General features: G+C 43.7%; 2 protein-coding genes and 1 long non-coding RNA gene across 7 annotated transcripts in view; 1 reads left to right on the forward strand and 2 right to left on the reverse strand.

Annotated features, from left to right (window-relative positions):
• rnf216 (ring finger protein 216) overlaps nt 1-8,898 on the reverse strand; it is a 16,613-nt gene extending 7,715 nt beyond the window's left edge. The window contains exons 1-13 of the mRNA XM_019877396.1: nt 8,790-8,898; nt 7,520-7,651; nt 7,259-7,395; nt 5,923-7,095; nt 5,745-5,821; nt 5,351-5,459; nt 4,926-5,087; nt 4,558-4,669; nt 4,160-4,293; nt 4,034-4,084; nt 3,753-3,890; nt 2,992-3,140; nt 2,557-2,635 (exon numbers count right to left, since the gene is read on the reverse strand). Coding sequence (XP_019732955.1) covers nt 2,557-2,635; nt 2,992-3,140; nt 3,753-3,890; nt 4,034-4,084; nt 4,160-4,293; nt 4,558-4,669; nt 4,926-5,087; nt 5,351-5,459; nt 5,745-5,821; nt 5,923-7,095; nt 7,259-7,395; nt 7,520-7,586 — 2,388 coding nt within the window. The 5' untranslated portion in view covers nt 7,587-7,651; nt 8,790-8,898. The remainder of the gene's footprint in view (nt 1-2,556; nt 2,636-2,991; nt 3,141-3,752; nt 3,891-4,033; nt 4,085-4,159; nt 4,294-4,557; nt 4,670-4,925; nt 5,088-5,350; nt 5,460-5,744; nt 5,822-5,922; nt 7,096-7,258; nt 7,396-7,519; nt 7,652-8,789) is intronic.
• A 1,861-nt stretch (nt 8,899-10,759) lies between these two features.
• On the reverse strand, nt 10,760-21,430 carry smurf1 (SMAD specific E3 ubiquitin protein ligase 1). 3 transcript variants are annotated; one of them, XM_019877365.1, is made up of 19 exons: nt 21,225-21,430; nt 17,013-17,051; nt 16,536-16,644; nt 16,116-16,249; nt 15,917-15,982; nt 15,717-15,792; nt 15,178-15,389; nt 14,986-15,070; nt 14,599-14,745; nt 14,062-14,290; nt 13,526-13,629; nt 13,176-13,290; nt 12,913-13,091; nt 12,445-12,582; nt 12,177-12,297; nt 11,873-12,074; nt 11,186-11,270; nt 10,977-11,098; nt 10,760-10,902 (listed from the first exon to the last, which is right to left on the reverse strand). In XM_019877365.1, exons 1-18 carry the CDS (start codon nt 21,277-21,279, stop codon nt 10,999-11,001), a joined length of 2,196 nt encoding a protein of 731 aa, XP_019732924.1. In that variant the 5' UTR covers nt 21,280-21,430; the 3' UTR covers nt 10,760-10,902; nt 10,977-10,998. The 3 variants fall into 3 exon arrangements, with proteins under 3 accessions (XP_019732924.1, XP_019732925.1, XP_019732923.1); XM_019877366.1 differs by having other exon boundaries at nt 10,760-11,098; nt 11,186-11,261; XM_019877364.1 differs by having other exon boundaries at nt 10,760-11,098.
• Nucleotides 17,192-24,101, forward strand: LOC109520257 (uncharacterized). Of its 3 annotated transcripts, none has more exons than XR_002169135.1 (3): nt 17,192-20,618; nt 22,798-22,913; nt 22,993-24,101. It is a non-coding gene; the product is annotated as an uncharacterized LOC109520257 (long non-coding RNA). The 3 variants fall into 3 exon arrangements; XR_002169134.1 differs by having other exon boundaries at nt 23,020-24,101; XR_002169136.1 differs by having other exon boundaries at nt 17,192-18,295; nt 23,020-24,101.
• Nucleotides 24,102-24,703: the final 602 nt, after the last annotated feature.

Here is a 24,703-nt window from a genome sequence, read left to right on the forward strand (position 1 = left end):
GGGGGGCAGGAAAACTTAAGATGGCATGCGGCTATGCAGAGGAGAGATGCACTTGAGGATGGCCTCAAATTAAACTGCTCAGACTTGAGAGGGCAGTTTGCGGTTCACGCTTTGACCAACGTAAAGATTATTGACCAAAAAAAAAAGAACACATTTTAAGTGATGCGTTTTAAACGGTCTGAGAATTACATTAAAGCACATTAAAATATGAAATGCTGCAGAAATGTGCTTTGACAAAAAAGGGTGGCTAACAAAGGGGGGTGGGGGTAAGAATGTGTGTGTGTGTGTGTGTGTGTGTGTGTGTGTGTGTGTGTGTGTGTGTGTGGTTAACCATTGCCCCCTACTGTTCAACATTTACCAGAAAGCATAGCTGCTCACAATTTACAATGCGGCCCACGTCGGTTCTCTCAAGCCTCGGCTTGTGCCGCTCCCCAGCTTCTGTCCCTCCTGTGCTAACCTGCCATGACACGCCATCCCCTGGGGGTCGCCACTCCTTCATTCACAGCATGCCTTTTCCCCTCCATTTCTTTCGCTCTTTTGTCTGCACGTTACCTTTTAAGGTGGTGCAAGCCCTATAGCCGAGGTTGCGATGGGGGCGGGGGTCTGCATTGTGCCATGACACCAGGCGCTCTCGGTCGCCACTGAGATTTCAGGCGGGTCACGGGGAGCAACGATGATGATGCATTTGAAAGTGCAGTGACGTGACTGCGAATGTGCAGCGGTTGTCAGGCAAAGACAAATTTCCACTGGCCTACATTTGCCGTGGAGAAATTCTATGCGGGCCAGGAACCAGCTTGTTCAGATGTGCTCATAAGCACATGTGGAAGACATTAGGGGAGGGCGGGACGGAGGGGAGGGGAATGTGGGTCAAACTTGATGTGCGGCACATTTGAAATCGAAGAGGAAGTGCTCTCGGCCAATGGGCAACCGGCGGAGGGGTGCGGAGAGACCGCCTTGCCAATGCTGAAGCATCGGGGAAAGTGGAAAAAAAAGGGGGCGGGTTTTGTCGAAGTGTGTCAATTACATAATAAGGCGCCGCCCTGGTCGCCGCCCAAGCAGACCGTGGAGCTGTCTGACTCAGGGTGAAATGCGGCAAAATGAAGAAATAAAAGAATCGTACTCAACGAAGTAAACTACCAACTAACAATGGAAGTCAAATTCACATGAGGCTTTTGCAAAATGCCCGCAAACAAAAAGCCATCGCCTTTTCAGCCAATCTGCTCCAAAGAGAACATTTTAAACAAATGTTGTGACTACCATTTGCAGCTGCTGTGCATGAAGACACTACCCTGACTAAAGGATGTTGCGTGTGTGCCTTTGCTGAAATGATGTGCAGCTGTGCAATGAGCACGCGTTGTTCTCAAAAAGTAAAGGGCTCCACCTACGGCTTCAAAGGTGAAACTGCGTTAGGATTACCGCGCACATGGTACTTTTTCATCCATACATTTTCTATACTGCTTGTCTTGGGTGAGCCGCAACCGACCCCGTGTGACTTTGGGCAAAAGATTGGTCACCTGGCAAATGTTGGAGGAAAAAACAAACAAAAAAAAAAAAACGACTATTCACATTCAGACCTATGGAAAATGAAATTGTCTTGAATTACGCCGACAAGAACGCTTTGGGGAAGCCGGAGTACCAGGACGCACTGGAGAAAATAGACAAATTACACACCAGAAGCTGTGTAATGGTTTCTGTAATGGCTAACACACCATCAGGAAGAAGTCGATACAGACAATAAAATCTACTCATTATTGAAGAGCCGATTTGCATTCCTGGACAGAAAAAAAAGCTCAAATTGTCGCAAACACTTTTCATTTTTTGCTGCCAAGTTTCAGGGAGCAATTATTTGTTCACATCGGGAAAAGTAGGCTTGGATTTGTTTTTTGTTCCTTAATAAATTCAATTGGCATTTAGAAACTGCTTTTTTTCCCCCCAATGATTGTCTCGGTGGAATATTAAAATTGGTTTGAAGAACTGAAAGTTTTGTGTGTGGTGAAAGTGAGAGGGCTGGTAGCTATCAATGCGTATCAATGCAAAGAACACAAAAATCAGGAAGTGGGCAAGTACTTTTTCACGGACCTCTATGTCGGAATGCAGAGCTCGTCTACAGACAGTTGCAACAATGGGGGGCCACGTGCACATTTGATCCAGATAAAGGTGATTGAGAAACCGAATTGCACTGCCCCCGCCTCAGCATTCCTCAGACAGCGGGGGGAGGCAGTGATAAGAGGCGGCGACCTCTCCAGATGGAACCATTTGGTGCCCATCAATCCTTGCTCTCACACATTGGTTGACCTCTGGCCCCATCGTTATTCTTGTTGGACCTCTCACTGTCGGTACGTTTGTTCAGAACGGACCAAAACATTCACGTCGTCTCCGACTTCATTTCGAAAATTCCTCTAAACAACTGAGACAATATAACAGGCAGGGGCCGGCCGGGGTGTATTTCTCATTGAACGGAATTCACCTTCATCCGATTGATTGTTCAAACTCATTTTGGCCTCGGCGCAACTTCCACACACCGTACGGTATGAACGAAGCAAATAAAGGACTGACCTTGCGGCAGCGAGGATTGGGGCAGCTAAAGAGAGACATGTCTTTGTCCAGCAAGGCTGGAAAGTTGCAGAAGGGACACCTGGGGATGGGGGGGAAGTGAGAGGACTGTTAGGTATCTCCCCAGCACGAGTTGAATTAAAACAAAGTAAAAGCGATCCAACTTGTCTTGTTTGGTAGATGGGTAGCGTCACGGCCAAATCACTAAACACATGACAGTTTGCTCCCGGTGGTTCACGCGTGTTGACAATATTAGAGTGGAAATACTCATGAAGTGCAGATTAACGCATCCAACGTTATGTCTCATCTTTCTTATCGGCGCTGTACTGACAGTCGCGTTCGCAAGACTGAATGTGAGGCGCCACCCTTGCGGTGTTGCCATCGCAAAAGCCTCATTCACGTGGGACGGCAACAAAGGCGCTATGACGTCACTCTTACCTTACGAGTTCATCTGCGCAGGTGGCGGCGACGGCCTCCTCCGCCTGCCTCTCGTAGTATTTGCAAAGGATGTTTTCTGGTAGGACTTTCTCCAGTTCGCAGACCGGGTACGAGCAAAGGCAGCCCGACTCCATGCAGCTTAGCTCTGACTGCCAAGAGAATGCATATGCGTACACAAAGTCATTGAATTTAAAAAAAAAAAACAATATACTACAACTACACACACACATCAAATTCCACAATAAGAATGTTCAAACTTTATTATTGTTCAGCAACAGCGATTTGTAATTTGCTACAACAGGGAATAACTCCAACCCCATTTATCTGACATACTTCTGATTTAAATGTTTTTCCAGTGATCACAGACAGTCACATTTACTAAGACAAACTAACTTCGACACTCCTCTCCAAAAGTATCGGAAAAGTCTTGGAACTGCGGCGAAACAAATGTCTTTATTTTTTTTCCCCGTAGACTGAAAAGGATTTGGGAATTAGTTTGCCATTGAAAGAGGAAGATGAGACAAGAGAGTCTGTTGTCTACACTCAACAAAAATGAGAGACTAAAACTACTTCGACACAATTAGACAAATGTGGAATTTTTAGGAAAGCTGTCAACATCATTTCAGTAAAATAGAAAAAAAAAATAGAATTGGCCATGATTTACTTCAGTTACGGGTTGTATTCCACTGTGACATGCATGTCGTACGTCTATGGTTCCTGTCAACCCTCCTAACAATTTATTCTTGGCATCAAGGACGTACCTTTCCAGAGCCAAACACGGCCTCTTGCGCATATTTGACGAGGCACTCCTTACAGAACAAATGGCCGTCCGAACACTGTGTCATTTTCTCAAAGGCAAACTCTCCGTAGCAACAGCCGCACTCAATCAGCTGGCCATCCTGGACAAACGATCAGCAATCACTGATGCAGTCATGTAACTTTATGGTTGCAAAGTCGCAGATCAAGTCAAAAGAATCTTCAGGAATTATCAGCAAATGTACTTCTCTTTCTACGGAACTAAGATGAAACAAAAAAAACCTACTTTCTTATATTCATCTTCGTTGACTTGCAGCGCCAGGAGGAAGTCCTCATGCTGGAAAGAGGACAGCAAAAAGAAAAGACCTTGAATCACGTTTAAAACTACAAAAACAAATGTGTCTGAGAATACCTCGGCCCATTCCTTGGCTTTCTGTTGGAAGAAGGTAAGCTCCTTTTGTAAAGAAGCTTCCAAGTTGCTGTACGTCCTGCAGTAGCGTCGGCCTTTTTCCAAAAAGTACATCCTCTTTTCAAACTTTACCTGACCTGCAGCACAGAGAGGGAAAGTTCCCTGATACAGTGCCATGAAAAATTATTTGCCCCCCCACCACCCCTCCTGATTTCTTCTCTTTTTCTTTTTTTTTTTTTTTTTTAATATCTCACACACTACAGTTTCAAATCATCAAGCCAATTTTAATAGATTTTTTATTTTAATAATATGACAATCCAATTTATTAAGGCACAACATCAAAAAATAATCTATGGTTTGAAATCAATTCACACACACACTCACACACTTTTTTTCCTCACCGTGCTCAAAATGGAAATCGATGTAGCAGCGTTCAGTGGACATTCTGCTTCGTCTTCGCTTTCCTGAGGAGTCGCCTGATTCTTGAAACTTTTTCAGAGCTTCAAATAAGGCCTAAGAGACGGAGTGAGGGAGAGAGAACGCTGATCATACACTCACCAAATCAGAATATCACATACATTTACGCATACAGAACTTGAAGCTTTGTTGATGAAACTTGCTTTTGTGAGGCCACAAAACAAAAATGTGAGTCCATCTTCCATCAAATCGATTTTTTTGTTGTATTCCTTAACAAAAGCAAAACATTTAACCTCCTGGCTTTTGGAAGAATAAGAGTGACCTAATGCTATGGGGGCTAAACAATAAGCACCTTGCGTGTGATTGCATAGTGTCCTTTGAGGGCATTGAGGGCCCATTTGATGTCTTGACAACTGATCATCCGGAAGTCTGCCATAAGCAAGTCGGCAGCCTGTGTCATTGTCTCCGGACCTACCGGGCCCAGCTTGTCGTAATCAAACAGATCCTCCGTTACCTGAAAAGATACATCATGGTAAAAATACATCAGACTATAATCATCGCGATTAGGTTTGGGTGTTTTGTTACAGTGTTACTTTATAGTGCTTCAATTGGGCATGGTAATTTTTTTTCACAATTCAAAAGAGTTCCCGGGTCTTTTTATATAGCGCACAGCATACTTGGCACACAAAATTCTTGCCTTCTTGAAATTAGCCTGTTTGCGGGTGCGGCAGGACCACATTCAGTGACCTGATTACTTGTATACAGAGGCACAGTTACCTCCGTGTTACTGTCTCCAGACTCCAGTAAGATGCTGGTGGGAGCTACTGTGGCTGCAGCAGCCCCTGTCTTTGGATATTCTGGGTTCTCCAACAGCAGGTTACAGATACTTAAAAAAGAAAACACACACACACACACACACACACACACACACACACACACACACACACGCACACACGCACACACAGACAGAGGAAAAGTGCATGTAAACATGACTGTGCACCCTACGCAACTTATAGTAAGACGCAAGGATGATCTTGCAGTAGTAGCTGCCAGACAATATTTGTGAAACAGTGCAAGCTGCCGCGAAAATAATACAAATGACAAACGGTCTCCGTAGATTGCGCTCTCACATTTAGCAGAGCAGCAAATCACTTCAGAGCCGCAGACTTACACATTCAGGTCTTCCACATAATTTGTTCGGATCAGTTCTGCTACATAAGCTTCTTGGACATTTGGAAAGAGATCCAACTTGAGAGAGAGAATGAGAGCGAGAGAGAACAACAAAAAAAAATTAGGCCATTTGAACGACAGAGAAAATGACAACTAAAGAGGTGTCCGTTATTACTTACGACACCCCGAATGAGGGTTCTGATGTGCTGCTGCAGCTCCAACCTCTCATGCGGCTCGGATGGACCAGGCCTGGCATCCTCTATTCTGGGAAAATCTTCAGGATCAGGAGGGAAGGCGACCAGACCGGGGACTGGGTTCACCCTCTCTGGGTTTGGGCCGAGATCCAGATTCTGATGCATCTGTATTCTGTTGTGGGGAACCAAAACTGCTGGAGCTGGCCCAGCAGGGTGGTTTAAATTCTCGTTGATGTGGGCTTGCGGAAACGCACTCGAGGTGCCACCCAGTGGCCGAGGATTGAACCCGGCCTTCCCAGCTGCCTGGCTGCCGAGCATAATTTGGTGGCCCGCCTCTGGAGGTCCCAGCCTCTGAGGTGCTGCAGCTATAAGCACTGCAGACTGGATTCTAGGCGCCACTCGATGGGTCGGGGGTGCCTGGGCCGGAGTCTGGGCTGGAGCCTGGGCAAGGGGGTGGGGTTCAATCTGAGTAAGATTGCCACGCATGGGATGCAGGACAGGCTGGGGGGTCGTCTGCGCTTTGTTCTGTTGCTGAGGCTGCGTGATCAAAGCGAAGGCTCGGATGACAGGGTTCAACTGCTTCTCCTGGAGAAGCTGGGCTACTAGTTTCGCTGACCCGCTCGGCTGAAATTGCGTCGATGTGCTGGCTTTAGGCTGCGGCTCTGCAGACGAAGTGCTTGCCTGAGGATTGTCTTGAACGCTGGTACTTTTACATGCCCTTTCTTGAGACGTCGTGGAGGCAGGAAATGTCTTTGAAACAACACCGTGTGACGTGCTTGGCTGTGGCCGAGCTAATAATTGTCCCGTGGAGCAAACCGGTCCAGATGTGCTAGGCTGAAGGTGCTCTGCACCTTGTGTGACAGCTGGAGCGAGTACGGAGGTAGATTGGGTTTGAGTCGAAGAATCGACTCGGGCCTCCACCTTTATCTCTTGTGGCGTCCCAGTTTGTGGCTGCTGGGAGTTTGTTATTGGGTTTGCTTGTGTGAGTACGGATGTTCGAACTGCAGATGTGTGCGCAATAGCGTCTCTGGAGGTGGAGGGGGCAAACGGGTCCCTCATAAGAGCCCCAGAATTTGCACCGACTTTGCTCAGGTTTTGCGAGGCCCCACTCCACTTTGCCGCCGGTCGTATTACATGTCTGCGCGCAGGAGCTCGTGGCTGGGAAAAGGAGGTTGCAAAAAAGTCAACATTTCAATAATTATACTAACTTGAGCCAATATTAATGATAAACCGACAAGAAAATATGCACACTTAAAATGCAACCAAGTTTTGACATCCTGGGTTGAGGTTCCCCTTGAAGAAAGAATTGTTTCTCACTTACCTCTAGTATGCTGACATCATCATCTCCAGCAGCATCGTCATCTGGAACTAATACAGGACTGCGAGGTACCAAAGTCACAGTTTCCTCATCAGAGTCATCAGAAATGGTGATCAGCTCCCTCTGACGGCCGCTGGAGCCTAAACAAACCCGTTCATTGACATTGTTAGACATGCTGGAGAGGCAATTTTGAAACAAAATGTCATGAGGAATTCAGATTTTTCTTTCATACCGTTTGCTTCGAATGTTTTGGGCCTAACTTACCTTGACTTCGGTGGATGTTGAAACTTGCCAGGTGAATGACATCGTCATCACTGCATCCATCTGCCATGATGATACACAATTGGCCAGCCCCTTAAATTGTCTGGTTAGACAGTTGCTGCTTGATTACACCATCTAGAACGCACAAAGCAGTTCAAGTACAGTACTTGGTTGGGAGGGTTACTTTCACATAGTTTTCCGATGCAGTTACTTGTTAAAAATGTCATTAGTAACATAATCCAATTACCATATTATTACAATGATGGATATTCTCATGGTGATAAGATAAATAACACGACTGTATAAAACTGGATATAGCTGTCTGGTAATTTTGGTCTTATGTATGCTTAATAATATGCATGGTTTTGGAGGAAGGAGGAAACTGGAGAACCCCAAATTTAAATAATACATTTCCAGACTGTTCGGCCGACATGCTAATCATTTGTTCACAGTTGTGAGGATGGATGGATGGATGGATGGATGGTCAGTCTGACAGACACTTTATTATTCATACAGTACTTGGTCCAAAACAGTGTGTGTTATAACGACTGAAATGGGAAAAAGAGGACATATTTGTAGCAGTAGATTATGACCGCACGTCACACATGGACTGGTGGGGGCAGACACACCATCGAGTAATTCTGACAAGACGCTGATGACGATACGTGACATCATGAGTCCGTAACGCCGGTACATGTTTTCCGTTAAGTTTATCTTACAGGAAGTGATTCGTCTCTCGGGAATTGGCGTCACTTACAAAATTCCGATCTTGACGAATGTTCATCATTAGTAAGATGAAGCGATCAGAACCCAAGCAACGTCGCCCGCGGAGGCTGGGACTTTGACTTAAAAGACAAAGACTAACGCTTAAGTTCTAATATCTGTCTATGTTGTACGATAAAACAGAAATGACTATCAAAGCTACTAACGATGTCCAGCTGATAAGAGTGATATATGAATTCAAATTGGCGATCTGCTGACATTAGCGCTAACGTTCCAATAGCATCCGTGCGTGGAGGAAGCCGCCGTGAAAAAGACACACATTTAAAAAAAAAAAACAATCGATTATTTTCGCGCAAATTAAGTTTAAAGACAGGGAAAAGCAATGCGGACAGCTAAGCTAACGTCAATTAGCCCAGCTAACCAGCGAGCTAGCCAGTAGGGTAACTAGTTAGGGGACTTCCAAATTAGTATTCACAACAGTGTCTCAAACCACGCACGTGCTGTATAGGATCAAAGAGTTGGTTAGAAAGATAACAAAACATGACAATACCGCTGCTTCTTGCTGGAATGTCAATACCAACGGTCTTCTTTGTGGACTGATAGGACGCGGAAAAGCCAAACAAGCAGCAAAAACAAGAGCATAGGGGAAGTGAGTGACGTCATACGTACAAAGCCTGGTGACAGTAATGGCGTCCTGGTAAATGTAGTCCTCAATTGTGGCCCTCCGAATTTTGTAACAATGTACACAATTGCTTCGACAAAGCTCACGGTGTAATTAGCATCAGCACACTTATTAATTTAATGGCTATTCCATTTTGATATCCTTGCATCATTCACACAGTTCAGTGGAAATTAACTGATGAAAATCTTTCTAAATCCAGCGATCGCGTCGCCTGTCGTCACTTGTCTTCAAATACTTTATTTGAAAACCACTTCTCTCGCCTCAGTGAAGTCTCGGCCCTGAATATATTAATAGTTTTTGAAATGTCTTCCTTTGTAATATCTGACTGTAATTTATAAAACGTGATTGCATCGTGAGGTTTTGTTTGCACTATTTTCCTCTTCGTGGAATAATAAAACTATCTTTGTTAAATGCGTTATTTTTCCCTTCATGGAATCATAAAAAGTGTTAAATGGGCACCACAAAAAAAAAAAATCTTGACGCTTACAAATCTTTATAAAGCAGAACAATTAATCACACAACCCAAGGACATTTTTAATGTAATTTCTTTTAATATAATCTTATTTACAACGTATTTTTCATATATGTTTTAGCACATAGTAAGTTTCCATACTCTTGCATCCATTACACAGTGAACGCAGAACCTAAAAAAATGCAGATTGAAACTAATCTGCCATAACAGTCTTCAATCGACAGTGAAGCCCAATGTTTTCCCACATTTTTCACTTGAGTTAGCTTTTTTTTTTTTTTTTAATCATTAATTCATTCACATCTGTGGAGGACTGGTAATAGTAAAGAGCGCTTGTTCATTCATGGCTGCCTTGAGGTTAATGAGTACTCGACAAAGGGCCGGAGTAAAATGGACAAAACATCAGGGCTGCCAAAGAGGAACATTTGAGAAGTTGATATTAAAACATGAGTGAAAGGCTTGATTTTTTTTTTGGTTCTTTCTGAAGCTGACTCCTCTTTTTGCATTTCCTCGGCTCATTTAGAAATTAACCACATCACCCCCTCCTGACCTCTCAGTAGAGTGAAACTTTAAAATCAGGGCTTGTAAGGTTGATCCCTTTCTCCTCAATAAACATACCATAGCATTCATAGTTTACATACACTCACAAGAATATTTGCATCAATATGCATGTTAAAAAAAGTAAAAGAAATTAATCAAAAACCACTTGGTGGATTACTTGAATTGGAAGTGAATTGACCCTTCCACTCAGCGAGAGGGTATGAAAGGATTAGTGTGAACTCTTTGTAGAGCATACAGTATATATTTAGAGAGAGAGAGAGAGAATGAAAGAGAGCAGCTTGGTCAGTAATCACTTAGTAATAAAATGAGAGAGAGAATGAGAGAGAGCAGCTTGGTCAGTAATCACTTAGTAATAAATAATAAAACATTAGAGAGGATCAGAGTGGTTGCAGGTACGTACAAACGGAACAGACAGACATTAAGTAATCCAAAAGAGGAGCAGGCTCATTTGATCGTTTGGCAGCGTGGCCAGGTGCCATGCCACACCCACCCACCCACGCTGGATGACATGCACACATACATACGTTGACACATTCGGAAACGCGACATTGGTCAAAGTGACCGCATGAGTACGAGTCAGTCAATCAGGATGTCTCACACACTTACACACGCACAGACACACACACACATCACAGTCAGCCTAAGCTTTGTTTTCCATCCAGACATCATTGCACCATGTCTGTACGATGAGTGACAAGTTCGCTGTGGCTGTAGACATTCCAAGGAGTTGACATCATAGTTTGTTCAAACCAAAAGATAAAAATGCTTCTTCAAAACATTTGAAAAGATCTTAAAATACTTTTGTTCAGGGCTTTTTTTTTTTTCTTCCCATTTGACTTCCTTGATGTGCTTTCGCCTTCAACTGCCAACGGTTCGGGCGGCGTCGGGCCGGAACTGCGTTCTCCTCACGCTTGGCCGCCAGCCATGCTCTGTGCATTCTCCATCTTCTTTCTGTGCATGTTGTGTACGTTAAAATTAAAGTCAAAGAGTTGAATGCAAGTGCAAGCACAAGTGTGACTGTGTACGTTGGTTTGGTTGTGGGGCCTTTCACTCCACAGCGAAGCCGCAGGTCTCCTCCACAGCCGTCAGCAGTTTCTCATAAAGTTTCTCATAAGACTCGTAGGGTGGGATGTCTATCCTGTTGAAACTAGACACAGAGAAGGGCAATTAGCGAAACCAAGCTGGACCACTTCTTTTAAGAGCTATTTGTTGGGTCCGTTTGTTGTGTCTTTACCAAGTGTGCGCCTTGGGCAGGTTGTCAGTGTTGGCGTCTATCAAATGGATGGTAAAGAGTCTTGGTCCTGCAGAACCTGTAGAGCCTTACACATATACATTCTAGTTATCACTGCTCTATACTGCTGCACAGAACAACATTTCCGGACGTCTATTTTCTTAAATCATCAGGCGCGCTGTCGTAAGTTTCACTGAATTGGTTGGTAAATTCTCATTTATTCACTACAAATAATGCATCTGCGTGCCAACAATATATAGTGAGCAAGAAAACAAATTAAAAGCTTATCCACTAGAGGGCAGAAAGCACATTTAAACTGTGCATCTACCTGTTGCCATTCATACAACAGAGTAATAGCTTTGTGTTCAGATAAACAGGCCCAAATTTCACCCTGAACCCTTTGAGAAGAGATCATGATTTCATGATACTTTTTGTGACAATTTTGAGGGGGGCATGTGGTGATATTTCTTTCATGTACAGTAAAATGAAGTGCTTCGGCTCGAAAAAAGGTTGACTGAAAATATTCATCAAGAAATAACTGCGTACCAGTGCCTTGTATATTCTTGTAGAAAGCGCAAGGCATAGGCTATCCTTTAATGGATACTTTAAATTTCTAGTGAAAGGTGTTGTACATGAGACAAAAAAAAAAGAAGGTGTGCGTGTGGCCCACTGAACCAGTGCATGACCCACCCTGCAGTGCTTTGAACCCCTGCAAGGGGACCCGGGTGGAGCCCGTGACAAACTGCAGCAGGCGTCCTCTCCTCTCCTCACTGAAGGCCTCCACTGCCTGCCAGAACCACCGCACCACATTGCTCTCACTTGTACAGTGCTTCAAGCGCGTGTTCGTCTTCCAGTCAGTCAGGTCGATTTTACCCAATCCGCCGATGATCAGCTGGGTTGCGGCCAGGAGAGGAAGAAAAAGACGTCATAAACATAACAAATGAAGGGGCCAGCTAGTTCCTTAAAAGTACCGTTTGGAAAAAAAAGAATGTACCTCAAGTTCTTTATGGTCGAAAGCTTTTAGGAGATGTTGGGGGATAAGCTCACTAAATCCCTTCTGGAGAGCCAGAAACTGGGCTTCGATTCCTCGCATAAACCTCCAGTTCACATAAAGCCTAAGGAGGACAATGAACATGTTAACACACACACACACACACACACACACACACACACACACACACACACACACATTTATTTAGTGGTCATTCATTTAATTAAATAATGAGATTATTTTTGATAGAGTATAGTAGCTATGTCATTACCTCACATATTCCTTCTTGTTCTCCTCAGTAACGGGAATGTTACGGCCGTTAGGTTTGAGTTCATGTTGTAGAAACTTCCCAAAGGCGTTATGCTCCACGCAGAAGGTGTGGTCCAGGACCGAGGTGATGTCATTCTCTCTGCAAACACAAGATCATGATGACAATGAGCATCATCGGCGTAATAATGCAGTCGCATTTACTTTTCCTTCCCTTTCACCCCATACATTATTCATGATTTTGTTGCTATCGTGGTTTGCCATTGCAGATCCAGATCTTTAATTATACATGGGCAGCTATGGCTAGTTTATGAATAGCATTACAAAAGGCATATTGATGTCAGGCAATTCTCCTTCTGCGAGTTGCGATTTTGTCCTGCAGACAATCGCACGGTTGTGGCAAATGTACCAAAACAAAGTCCAGAATAAAACCTTCTCTCAAGTCGATTTGTGTGCAGGTGATCTAACTTACAATATCCAGATGAGACTCTTGTGCAACTCTGGGTCGGTGGTCTCCAGGTCATTGAGCTGAATGGGTTTGCCTAACAGCTGTTTGTAGAAGGGCAGCGTGAAGCTCCCGTTGATGTAGTGACCATGAAAAACTGCCAGCCCCATTACCCGGCCCACAAAGTGGAAATATGAAAGGTGATCCTGAAATATGGGCAACACAGCATATATATAGAGGTAAGTTGTAAAGTCAATTGTGGAGTGTCGTATGTGTCTCTCAGCACCCACCGGGTTAATGGAGGAATCGGGGTTGATCTGTAATGTGTAGATATTGTCTGTGGAGTACTGGAATAGGCCATAATAGGGATTCAACATTTCATGGCACAGCAGGTACAGCCACTCCCTACAGAGAAGAGAGAACCACAATGTTATGGAGGTCAGACTCATCCGTACAACAAATAATAGAAAATAAAACACTCTTTAACATGAGTTTTTATCATGCAGGTCTTTATGGTGAATCACATTTTCTGATTTGCAATTTTCACAGTGTATCACTTGTGTCAACAATATTACCCGAGCATGTCATGACTGTAACCCTAAATACCTCGTTTTCCAAAGTGGCATAAATAGAGAATCACCTGGCCACACCACCATAGTCCAGTCCCTCCTCTCCTCGGAATTTAACCATGAGACGTTTCTTCAGGTCTTTGGGCCTCATCTTCATTATCTGCCGATACGACTCCTAAAACAACAGACATGTACAAAATAAAACACACTCTCATCATTGTTCTTATACATTTTTAATTTGCAATCAAAAGGCATTGAAAAAAAAAAGTGACAACCAAACATCTAAGTATGGAACTGTTGTTCGGTTTAAGTTAAGAAAGGGGTTTAGTGGAGAAAAAAAGCTTGTCATGTCTGCAAAAAATTAAGGCGAAAAAAACATCGATCACAATTTTGGACCAGATGTTCTGCTAAAATGAAAAGAAGAAATCTACCATTGTGTAAGAAACACAAAGAAGACGCACTACGATATTTGCTCTTGCGGGCCACAAAAAAGTCAGGACACATCTCCCAGCATATCTATACAGACAATATCTGATGCCACTCGTGTGCTGAGTGTGTGTACCATCATTAATGGAGAAAATCATAAATTAAGAAAGGTAGCGCCCACCTCAAATATCTCTTCACGGGACACCTCAATGCGACAGTGTCCAGCTTGGGGCTGCTGCAGAGAGAGCTCGTGGCGCAGCAGCTTCAGTTTGTGGACCAAATCTCTCTCGTAGCGTGCCGCCACATCCCCATCGCCCCCGACACCGCCGCTCATTCCTCCAACTCCGCCCTCATCAACCCCCACATCCATCTGGGGGGCTTGTGAGGATTCCTTCACTTGGGATTGCTGGCTGAAGGTGGGAAGACACATTTTGAGAAATGAACAAAATTACAAATTCAACACATTAAAATATTTGTATGCAGTCTATGCGCCAGATTACATATCCAAGCACCATCTACTATAAAACCGCATTTCCATAAAAGCAGACATTTAGTAGGTCATGTTGAGATCCAGTGTGAGTTCCGCATTGCAGCAGGGAGATTAGCAACAGATTAGTGTTGAAACTACTTATTTTTCCCCGCGTGTTGGGGTATCTCGAAATGAGGTGCAGACATCCGCCGGTCGGATTCATAAACGTATTTTTGAGTCGGCCGCTACCTGATGATGGTGTGTAGACGTGGATCTGTGAACTGCGTGGTTCTGTTGTTGTGGTCCACGAAGTAAATGCGGCCCGACACGGTGCTTCGGACCTCCCAGCCCACTGGCAAGGGACCAAGTTCCTCACAGCTTACACTGGCCAGGTCTCTACATCAGTAACATGCAAGCAAGCGCATAAGTCCAGATAGTAGAAATCTAACTCCAACAAAATATGCTAAACCTTCAAGCAGAGCCGAGACCTTACACACTCTTTGTTAGTAACCCAGAGTATAGACCGCAACGAAAAAAAAAAAGCAGAACTGAACGCTCGGTGTCAATGCCGAGACTGTTCGTGAACACATGCAATATTTCTTCAAACCGAGGTTCCCCAACAAATGGGAGTCATACCTCGGTATCCGAGGGTCATGCCAGGTGCTGACACCTGTCTGCGTGTGTAGGAAGTACACCTGGCCCTGCACTGTTGTTCGCTGCTCTGTATGAAAAAGAAACAAACAGGTGAAAATGATGAGTGGACCACTAATTTGGTTTCGAGAGTGACACGGTAAAAGTTGAGACCCCGGCCGGCCACGTCGGACTGACCATATCCTTCAGGCAGGTCGGGTGGCTGGTGCCCGTGAGGTCTGTTCTGAGGTGTGTGGCCATGTCCTCGGGAGTCCTGCCCCCGGATTCGTTGGGACTGAAGACGGTTTTCTTGACTAGGCGAGTCGAGACGGCAGTTCCCACCGCCCGCAGCACCGGTGGCGTCAGAATAAGGCAACGGTTCTTCACTGAAACATCCCTCTAACACGGGCCTACACAAAGAGTCACACACGTAACACACTCATATTCGATGATGCAAAAATACGAAAACTGGGAATGTGCGACGTCCATAAAATGGGTCATATATAATAAAAAAAATAAACAAGTAAAACGACGTGAATGACACAACAATAAAACTGTGTCCCACTGGACATGATGTGGAATTTCTCATGCATTCCAGTATCATGTTGATCAAAGCACAGTCAGAATGTATTTGAGGACTATGTGGGGACCTTAGCAAATGACAACATCATCAATATTTACATCCTGGAATGTCGCTATTTGATGCTGGGAGCATAAACATTTGTGGGCGCACTCACCCATCGTTTTCCAACAGACCTCGACAGTCCACCACGGGGCCTCCACTACCTATGCGGTCTCGTGTCTGCAGGCTCACTGGGGAGGGGGAGGTGGGTGGGGGGGGGAATTATAATGTAAATGTCAGGCCATGAATATTTTGGGGCGAGTGTACACACAAGAGACACCAAGAGAGAATCATCGTGTGTGTGAGCAGCCTCACCTACAATCTGTCCCCGCACTGCGTCACTGTCTGAGGGGTTCAGTTTACAAAGATCTAGCCGCTGGTCTGGAGGGAGACATAAAAAGACACATTGCTTGGTTTTTTTTTTGTACCCTCTTTCAACATGCCACATTTATGCAGCAGAGGGTTTTTGTCCAAGACGCGCCAAGAAAAGAAAAGAAAAGAAAAGAGAGCTTACATCCTGTGTCTTTTAGTCTGCTGATGGCATTTGAAAGAAGTCTAATGCACCCCAAGAAGCCTGCCCCCTGCCGTTTATGGATCTTCTTGTGGTTCCATATGCTGATGGTGATTGAGTCTGCCTTTCCAATGTAGCTGGGGGAAAAAAAAAAACACATGAATTCGATTGTTTTGACAGTCATAACCTTAAAAAAACAACAACAACAAAAACCAATAAGAGCTAATATTAACAACCTAATGTCAGCGCAACGTGTTCAAGGAAGTTTGAAGTGTGACACCTACTGAAACAGATTTGTAAACTGCACAACACACACCCACGGGTGAACTAGTGACAGAGGATCATTCGGTTTCCAAAGCAGAGCTAGAAGGACACTGCAAGCACAGGCCGGGGAATTGTTGTGAGTGGGCGAAGGACACTTACAGGTCGTAGTGCTGATTCCATTTGGGGTCCAGTGTGCTCTTAACTGTGTCTGTCGAGTGGCATTGACCGGATCCGTCCACCACAACCTTGGCAAAAGGATCTGGTAGACCTGTGTGCCCACCATTCATGACTGTTAGCATTTAGTTCTGTGGTTCTCAAATGTTTTAAACCTCAGGAGGCAGTATAAAAGACTATTCAGAAAATATCCTATAATGAAATACTACATTCAATATAAAAGTAATTGTTGCAAAAAGCAAAAATCTGTTGATTCCGACACAGCGTCATATTGGCCCGGGGGCCATCAGACCACCATTAATGTCGGACCCTGAGAATCACTGACGTAACCAGATAGTTGATGAGTGAAAACACGGTCGAAGTAGTCGAAGACGTACCGCACAAAGAATCTCATTCAATCAATTCCTGATCTACAGACGTCAGCATGGCACAAACTTCATGCAAAAGAAAGGAGCAACTTACGAAAGAAGTCTTTCTTTGCGAGGTTCTTGGCACATAATACTGCAGGAAAGAACAGAACATAATGAATATGGAACACACACACACACGCACACACACACACACACACACACACACACACGCACGCACACACACACGCACACACACACACACACACACACACACACACACACACGCACACATCCACACAAAAACACAAGTGGTTTAAAATGATGTAGATTGGCACAATGAACGCTGCTATTCAGAAAAAAATGCTCTGCCTTGTAGGACACGAATAAATAAATAATGCAGAAGATCTACACACGGAGGCCTCCCACAGCGAGGGTGGAATACATTTATTCCATTTGAACTGGTTACAGTATGTCATGGCATTTTAGTTGTGGATCAGCTGCCCCATAAAGTGGACCCTGTCATGGGGGATGAAAAAAAAATGGTGCCGATGGCACAGAGTAATCTCATCACCTATTGATTGACAGGCTGCCACTAATTGATCTGTTCCACCAGCCGCAATGTTAGCCTGGCTTTGTGCTCCAATTCAAACTGCAGAATGGTCCAGTTTGGCCCAGATGGCCGTTAAGAAAGTCAGTCCGCCGCAGGTTTAGGATGTGGTGACCATGGTGGCGGAGATATGTCTGCTCTGTCCTCCTCTACTTCCTGTGAATAACCCGTGGAGAATGGCTGCAAGATCTCCTTCCCTCTTCCCTTGACTCACACATTCCACAGTGAGACATCACCGCCAGAGAAGCGGAGCCACGAGACAAACAGAATCACATTTCTTGATCTATCCTCAATCCACTTGCGTACTTTCTGTCACTGCTCAACTACCACTTCGCCCCCCCGCACCCCCGGCCCCCCTTCACCCTTCCGTCTGTCTCTTGCCAGGAAAACGAGAAGGACAAAGGTTTTTCACCCGCTCTCTCTTTTCAGAGTTTTGTTCAGCTCTTCCGTGGCAGTAAATGTGTGACCGGGCCTTTCTCAGCATTTCAGGAAATTCCTCTTTCTGCCAAGGTCATGCCTGGTAAAGACGCACATAAAGACACACACACACACACACACACACACACACACACACACACACACACACACGCACACACTTCCCCATACATACACAACCGCTCAGCTGGTTCTCCACTTCCCCACTGCTGCTTGCTTTTCCTTTTTGGCATTCAAGGCTGATCTTTTTTAGAGAACCTGAGAACCGGTGGGAGCCAGCAGAGGAAGAATCCTTTTCATCCGGTCTTGGGGGGAAACGAACAGGAACCTCACAAAGCGCGACGCTGACAAAAGTGAGCGACCGCTGTCTCGGGGAATCTAAAACTTGCTTTTTCAGCACGTGTTCGACAGATATTCAAGGGTTTTGCAGTTGAAATGATTTCTATTAAAATATACAGGTATTTTTAGGACACAATGTCATGTGCAGTTTCCTGATCAATACCCACAGATTGATCTCTAAATGATAAATTATTGCTTTGGCTACTGTTTTAGAGTGGCTTGTGTGAGATGTTGTCATCACTTCTTGTGATACTTGAGAAAAAAAAACCCTCAGAGCCACTATTTGATGAGGAATTACTAGCATCCGAACACATCGATGGGATTTCATGCCCACGTTGACCCACCTACAAATAAGTCGCTTCATTTATGCGCTTGTCCTCTTTTCAACCTGGATACATGCATGTGGACGTTTGTGCACATGCTGCAGGCTCAAGCAGGGCCGTGAGAAGATTAGAGGTGCTTATAGGTTTCCTACTAAAATGCTGTCTCCCCTTTCCTCACTTGCAAGCTACTTGGTATGATTGTGATTCCTTCACTCCTTTTCCTTTTTTTCATCATTTTCCCTTCATTTCTACCCTATCTTGTGAGTGTCCCGTGTCGAATGAGCCAATTGGTGCACAATCCAAATAGTTGGCAACAAACCCCGAGCAGCACGTGTTGCCTGAGCAAGCTAACATTCAGCTGACAATGTTTGGCGCGGTAAGCCCACAAGCCTCCTTCTTCGCTAGACAAAACAAACCTCTGTACTTCCTTTGACCGAACTATGCTTTCGTTTTCTTGGCCTAAATATTCAATGGCATCACACTAAATAGGAGGCAAGCCTATCCATCAAGGCTTCATTTTTCAGGACCAACAAGACAGTCTTTCATACGGAGCATCGCTCTTTTATATCAGCAAAATATATCCACAAGAGACTGTGGGTCAAATACGTCACAATAAAGTCAAGAGGGGCCGGCCGGGTCTTTGTGTGTGTCTCCCTGCCACAGGCGCACAAGCCTTGTGCTAATGTAGGCCAAACATCCTCTCTGCTTGACAGACTCAACACACATTTGCCAGCCCAAGAGTATTACACTGCCATTGGTTCAACGCACATTCCGCAGCCAATTAGAATTTCCTCCATACCTGTAGGAGCAATGGCAAAGTCAGGGGTAATAACCTTTGCTTGCATCCAAGTAGAACTAATGAGCGTCTAAATAACACACACACACACACCACACGTGTTGTGCATCATACTATATTTATAAAAAGAAATGATATACATGTATTTAACATTTGCGCAAAAACAAGAGCCATAAAGAAAAAAAATTTGAGCGAGTTCAGGCTTGAAGCATCACGGCATCAACCCGTTGTTATGCTGTTTATTGCGTTGCACACACAAAGTCCGCTAACTTCTTTTCTAGGTTTGGTCAAGTGATGTTCTATTTGTCGCAGATGAGTAAAGCTGGTTGATGTACTTTGAACTAAATTAGCGATGGGACTGTTTCTTTATCCAATCAGATTTCCAATGTTCTCCTGTGATTGGTTCAGAACGAAACTTGTGAAGGTCAAGTTCGACGAGCAAAACACATCTGTAACGATCTGCAGTTTATTATCGGCATCTCCGGTGACTATGCTGTATAATACTGAAATGTTTTTGTTTTTGTCAAGTTATGAGGTCTACATTAATTCGGAAGTAATCAAGATGATGTACAAGTTATATTGTGTTTTGCTTTAGTATTGATGGTTTTTAAAACTGCAACATGATAGTGGTGGTATTTCAAGAAGGATTAGTCAAAAAAAGTTCCCACTGAAGGCCCAGCTACCAAATGCACAAAACGCCACTGATTGGATCAAGTGAGATTGTTCCGCTTCACGAAAAGTGCGTACCATGGTTTCATTTACCCAAAAAAAAAAAAAAGCATCTTTATTCACCTATCTATGCCAGCACCATCTGGTGAAAGGCAGAACAATGGCATGTTTTTCTACTAGATTGCATAAGGTAGATAAATAAATCTGTATGCAATTTCTGTTACATCCTTGATGGCGTGCATCCTTTATTTCTGATGCAACATAGGTGCATCAACGCTTCAATTAAGCCAATTCTTCGGTGTGAATGCTCGGTTTAGCATCAGGTGACCAAGGAGTCAGGCCCTAGGCACAGAGAGACATTTCCATTTGAATAGAAGCCCCTGGGAGCCCGATGGGGTCACACCGGCTACAGTGGGAAGCCTTTGTTACAGCGGTGTCCCTGTATCAAAGAGACTACTTTATGTCCGACACAAGCTAGCCTCAACGTCAAAAACAACCTTAAATTGTCGAATTAAGCAGCCAAGAGCCCAACAAATAAAGGAGATAACGGTTAAGTATAGCATCACGATGTACATCGGTTATGATGCTTCAAATAGCTGCCAGACGCAATCGGCAGGTAAAAATCAACAAACTCATAAACTCAATCAATGAAGAAATAAGTGTTCAATTGCATTCATTAATAAGGTTAAGTATAAATGTTTTTATGGTCTGGTGGTGGTGGTGGTGACTGAGCCCCCCCGATGGGCGTAGCTAGCGAGCATTAGCGGTCAACGTTAACTACAGCGTTAGAGCGAGCTAACGCCGACTGGCTTGTGTTAATAATTCATCGCGTATTCATGGTTTTAAAGCGGCTATGTTTTCCATTGACCCCCAGCGGCTAAGAATAGGCTTCTGGCTCGCGTGAAAGTTCCACGGGACAGTGAATGATTTCTACACAGTGGACTGCTTTCTTGCATTGCGGCTAACAAGCTAGCACTTGTGCCTCTGTCTACTGCACAAAAACCGGATGTTTAGGCAAATAGCAGCCCTTCAAAGCTACTTCGGTTTGTCAGATTAGGCTTCCCTAACATAAACGATACGTCGCAGTGCACCGAGGATCCGAACCGCAGCGTGTGGTTTTTTTTACAGTCTCGATTCTTGTTCTTTTTTCTTTACCTGTCAGTCGGATTTTGATGCTGGACCCGTTCCTCCGAGTCCCAGGATTCGACATCACTCCGTGAAAAACGAGCCCACAAAGTTTGCCTTCGGGTCTCTTAAAAGAGACCGTTTCACGACTCTGTTGGATGGCGAATGTCTTCAGATTACAAACACGCGGTTGTTTTTTCGGTTCTTCATGGATGCGAATATATTATTTCATGGCAAAGTCCTGCGCTTCTTCGAGATCCGACAACACGGGAGAACATTTTCGGGCAGGCTCAAGCACGTAATGACGTCACAATCCTCACTGTACAGCCTTACGTGCTCGCGTCCGGTGGGCGTGCCCGTGGAAGTCCCTGCACGCAGTAAGACGTTTTATTTTTTGAATTGAAATGCTATTGACGGAAGCGTATTGAATTCACTTGGGGAAAAATGTTTTTCTGAGTAAATTTGTTTTGTTTTATTTTTTTTCTGGGATTAGACATTTTTCATGATTGACTAAAATGTATCAAAATAAAAATGTGTCGTTAAATAAAACCAGTCCATTTAAAATTGATTTAGGATTCTGGATTCCTCTGACGATTCTATTTTCATGAACAAGTCAACTGAATCTAATTCAGTTTCAATAGTTAACATTATGTATGCTGAGCTCTGAAGAATAGAACTTTTATCTTCTCTAAGTATACTCATCATAAACACAGTGGTAAGGATTATATGGTGATATATAACATACAGTATATGATAGGAATGAGGTTTTATTTATAAGCCTGCATCAAACTCAGGGCTAATTTCGCAAGCATGCCAGGTTTGTCACCTATTGTAAAAAGGCATTTGGGATAAAAATTTAACAAGATATTTTTTTAATTGCCATACAATAGCATACATCATTTTTTCATCATAAACACAGTGACAGGGATTATATGGTGATTTATAACATATATGATAGGAATGAGGTTATATTTATAAGCCTGCATCAAACTCAGGGCTAATTTTAGAAGCATGCCAGTTTTGTCATGTATTGTAAAAAGACATTTGGGATGAAAATTTAACAAGATCTTTTTTTTAATTGCCATACAATAGCATACATCATTTTTCCCTCCCCTCTGCATGTTACTCATCACAGACAGGATTAAGTTTATTTCACTGAAAATAGTATGTCCAGTTGTTCATAAGATTGACGTTATGTTCAACACTGCACATCGCCTTCGGCAGCATTGAAATTCACTGAACACATGACAGTGATGGTCTATCATATGATGCGATTCACTTGAAATGTTTATCTGGAGGTAAAGTCCTTGACTTGGCTACTGGGATTTGCCTGTGGCGGTATTAGCGACTGGAACAATGGAGCCTCTGAGTAGACCGTTTTCAGGGCACGGGATTCAGTAAATCCACATCGGACCGGACACAAGTAATGCTCACATTCAAAACACCGCTGCTCTCTCGACTGTTGCACTGAGTTTTAAGCAGAGCCATATTGTTTCATTGATCGCCATTTGACACCATTTTTGCGCACTCTTCATCCCACTTTACATCAATCCTCTTCTAACTCTGAATTTGTTCTCCTCCTGTCTACGTTTTTCCATGTCAGGACTCCACAGGTGGCTGTACTGATGCCTGCGATAGCTTGGAAAGAGAGAGCATCATATACATGATTACCTGACCCCAACAACACCCAAGGTCTTTCCTGAGACGCCACCCGCTTTGGTGAGGACACACTTCTTACTTTACGTCATACATTCATTCCAGAGAACAAAGCCGTGCTTCACACACAACCTTTAAATAGTGCTTTCTTCCACTCTCATCCATCCAGTCTGGCGAGTGAGCTGGAGTGGTGTAGGTCAGTAGCAGCAACAGCAACCATGCTGGGTAGTGCAGGGGGCACAACGTGGACCTGATGCCCTTCTTGACTCCTTCTTTACCCCGTAATCATCTAAGAGTCAAAGTGTTACTCTAAAAAGGATTTGCATCTAAAATGTGAATGCCAATTACGTAAGTACTCTTCCCCCAAGTTCCAAGCCAGCGATACACCCAACCTCACGTTCTTCAACGAGGCCGGCGTCTTGGAAAACCTGTGTAGCCGTTACGTCAACATGAGGATCTATGTAAGAAAAGCCCTCGTAGTAGAAACAGAGACGACAACATTGAACGTTGATCAACCTTGAATTCATCCATTTTTCCCGTCAGCCGCATACCTACCTCTGTTGAGGCAAGATTTATGTTGGCGCTTGTATTATTCATGGGAATGGCCCTTTGTGCTCGTCCCTCCTTTTAGACCGAATATGGCGTGTTCTGTGAGTGACTATCAACCCATAATGGCTGCCCACCTATGACCCAAATGTACAAGCGGAAGAAAGGCAACAGAGTTCCTCCCTCTTCTCCATCTCGCACAATGGCACCATGACACGATAAATTTTTCCACTATAAATGTGACCTACATCTTGTACAACTGAATTCTCCTTTTTTTGGGGGGGCGTGAGATGCTGGTACCTTCTGCAGACACAGCACAGGGACACCATTCAAAGTCACATGTTTTTGTGGGTTGGCGACAGGAAGTGTCTGCATGGCTCCTTCACACCACACTGACTCACTATTGGCCGTTAAGAAACAAAGCTCTATTACGAGAAAAGTTTGTCCAGGTGCATATAATGCCTTCAAGGTTTTCTTGTTTTGGCCTCATGCTCAGCTTAAAATTGTATTTTGTGTTTCGCACGTACAGCCCTCATCCAACTCAGATCTGGGATGAATTTGGACAAGATAAGATGAAGGGCAGCATCATTTAAAGTATATGTGATGATACGATGATTCCGCTGTTCCTGAGTGGTCAAAATCAGTTTATGTGAGTTCACTTCTCCCTTAAATATTTGTTTTTTTGTCATACCTGATTTATGTAAAGAATATTTGGTTCAACATTTTTTTTCAGAGCCTCACTAAGAACACCTTAGTACGAGTTTTCACTTGAAATGATTTTGAGGTTCCAGAATTTGTTGTGCAACTGGTGACCTCTTTGTGTTGAAAATACATTTTGTATCATCTTTGTCTTTAAATTAATGTTAAAAAAAAGCATAATTTGTGCACTGTACAGTTCTGCTCTTTTAAATTATGACAAGTTCCATATGGAGTCAACTGGATCAGTTGGTGAGTAGTGTTTTATAAGTAGCCTATGTTTTGATTTATTTTGAAAAAAATACAGTAAAAATAAGTTAGTTTGTTGCGTTTGTCTAAATATGGAATGTTTTTTTTTTTTGCTCTTTTAAATTATGACAACTTCCATATGGAGTCAACTCAGATCAGTTGGTGAGTGTTGTGTTCTATAAGTAGCCTATGTTTTGATTTATTTTGAAAAAAATACAGTAGAAATAAGTTACCGTTTGTTGCATTTGTCTAAATATGTAATGGGTTTTTTTTTGTTGTTGTCGCCAGCAATTTCTGTTGGTACTTTGTCACTCCTTCATTTTGGTGGTGTGTGTGTGTGTGTGTCATAATGCGCGAGTAAA

This window comes from Hippocampus comes, unplaced genomic scaffold, assembly GCF_001891065.2.
Source record: "Hippocampus comes isolate QL1 unplaced genomic scaffold, H_comes_QL1_v1.1 scaffold193, whole genome shotgun sequence".
Lineage (NCBI taxonomy): Eukaryota > Metazoa > Chordata > Actinopteri > Syngnathiformes > Syngnathidae > Hippocampus > Hippocampus comes.

Bases quoted from the DNA above. Each gene is read 5' to 3' on its own strand.
- smurf1 (XM_019877365.1), bottom strand. From the start codon at position 21,279: ATGTCGAATCCTGGGACTCGGAGGAACGGGTCCAGCATCAAAATCCGA. The intron at 13,291-13,525 runs GTGATTCTCTAT...TCTTCTCTGTAG, and splicing joins GACTATGGTGGTGTGGCCAG to GGAGTGGCTGTACCTGCTGT. The intron at 12,583-12,912 runs GTAAGTTAGATC...TTGTGTTTGCAG, and splicing joins AAGAGTCTCATCTGGATATT to AGAGAATGACATCACCTCGG.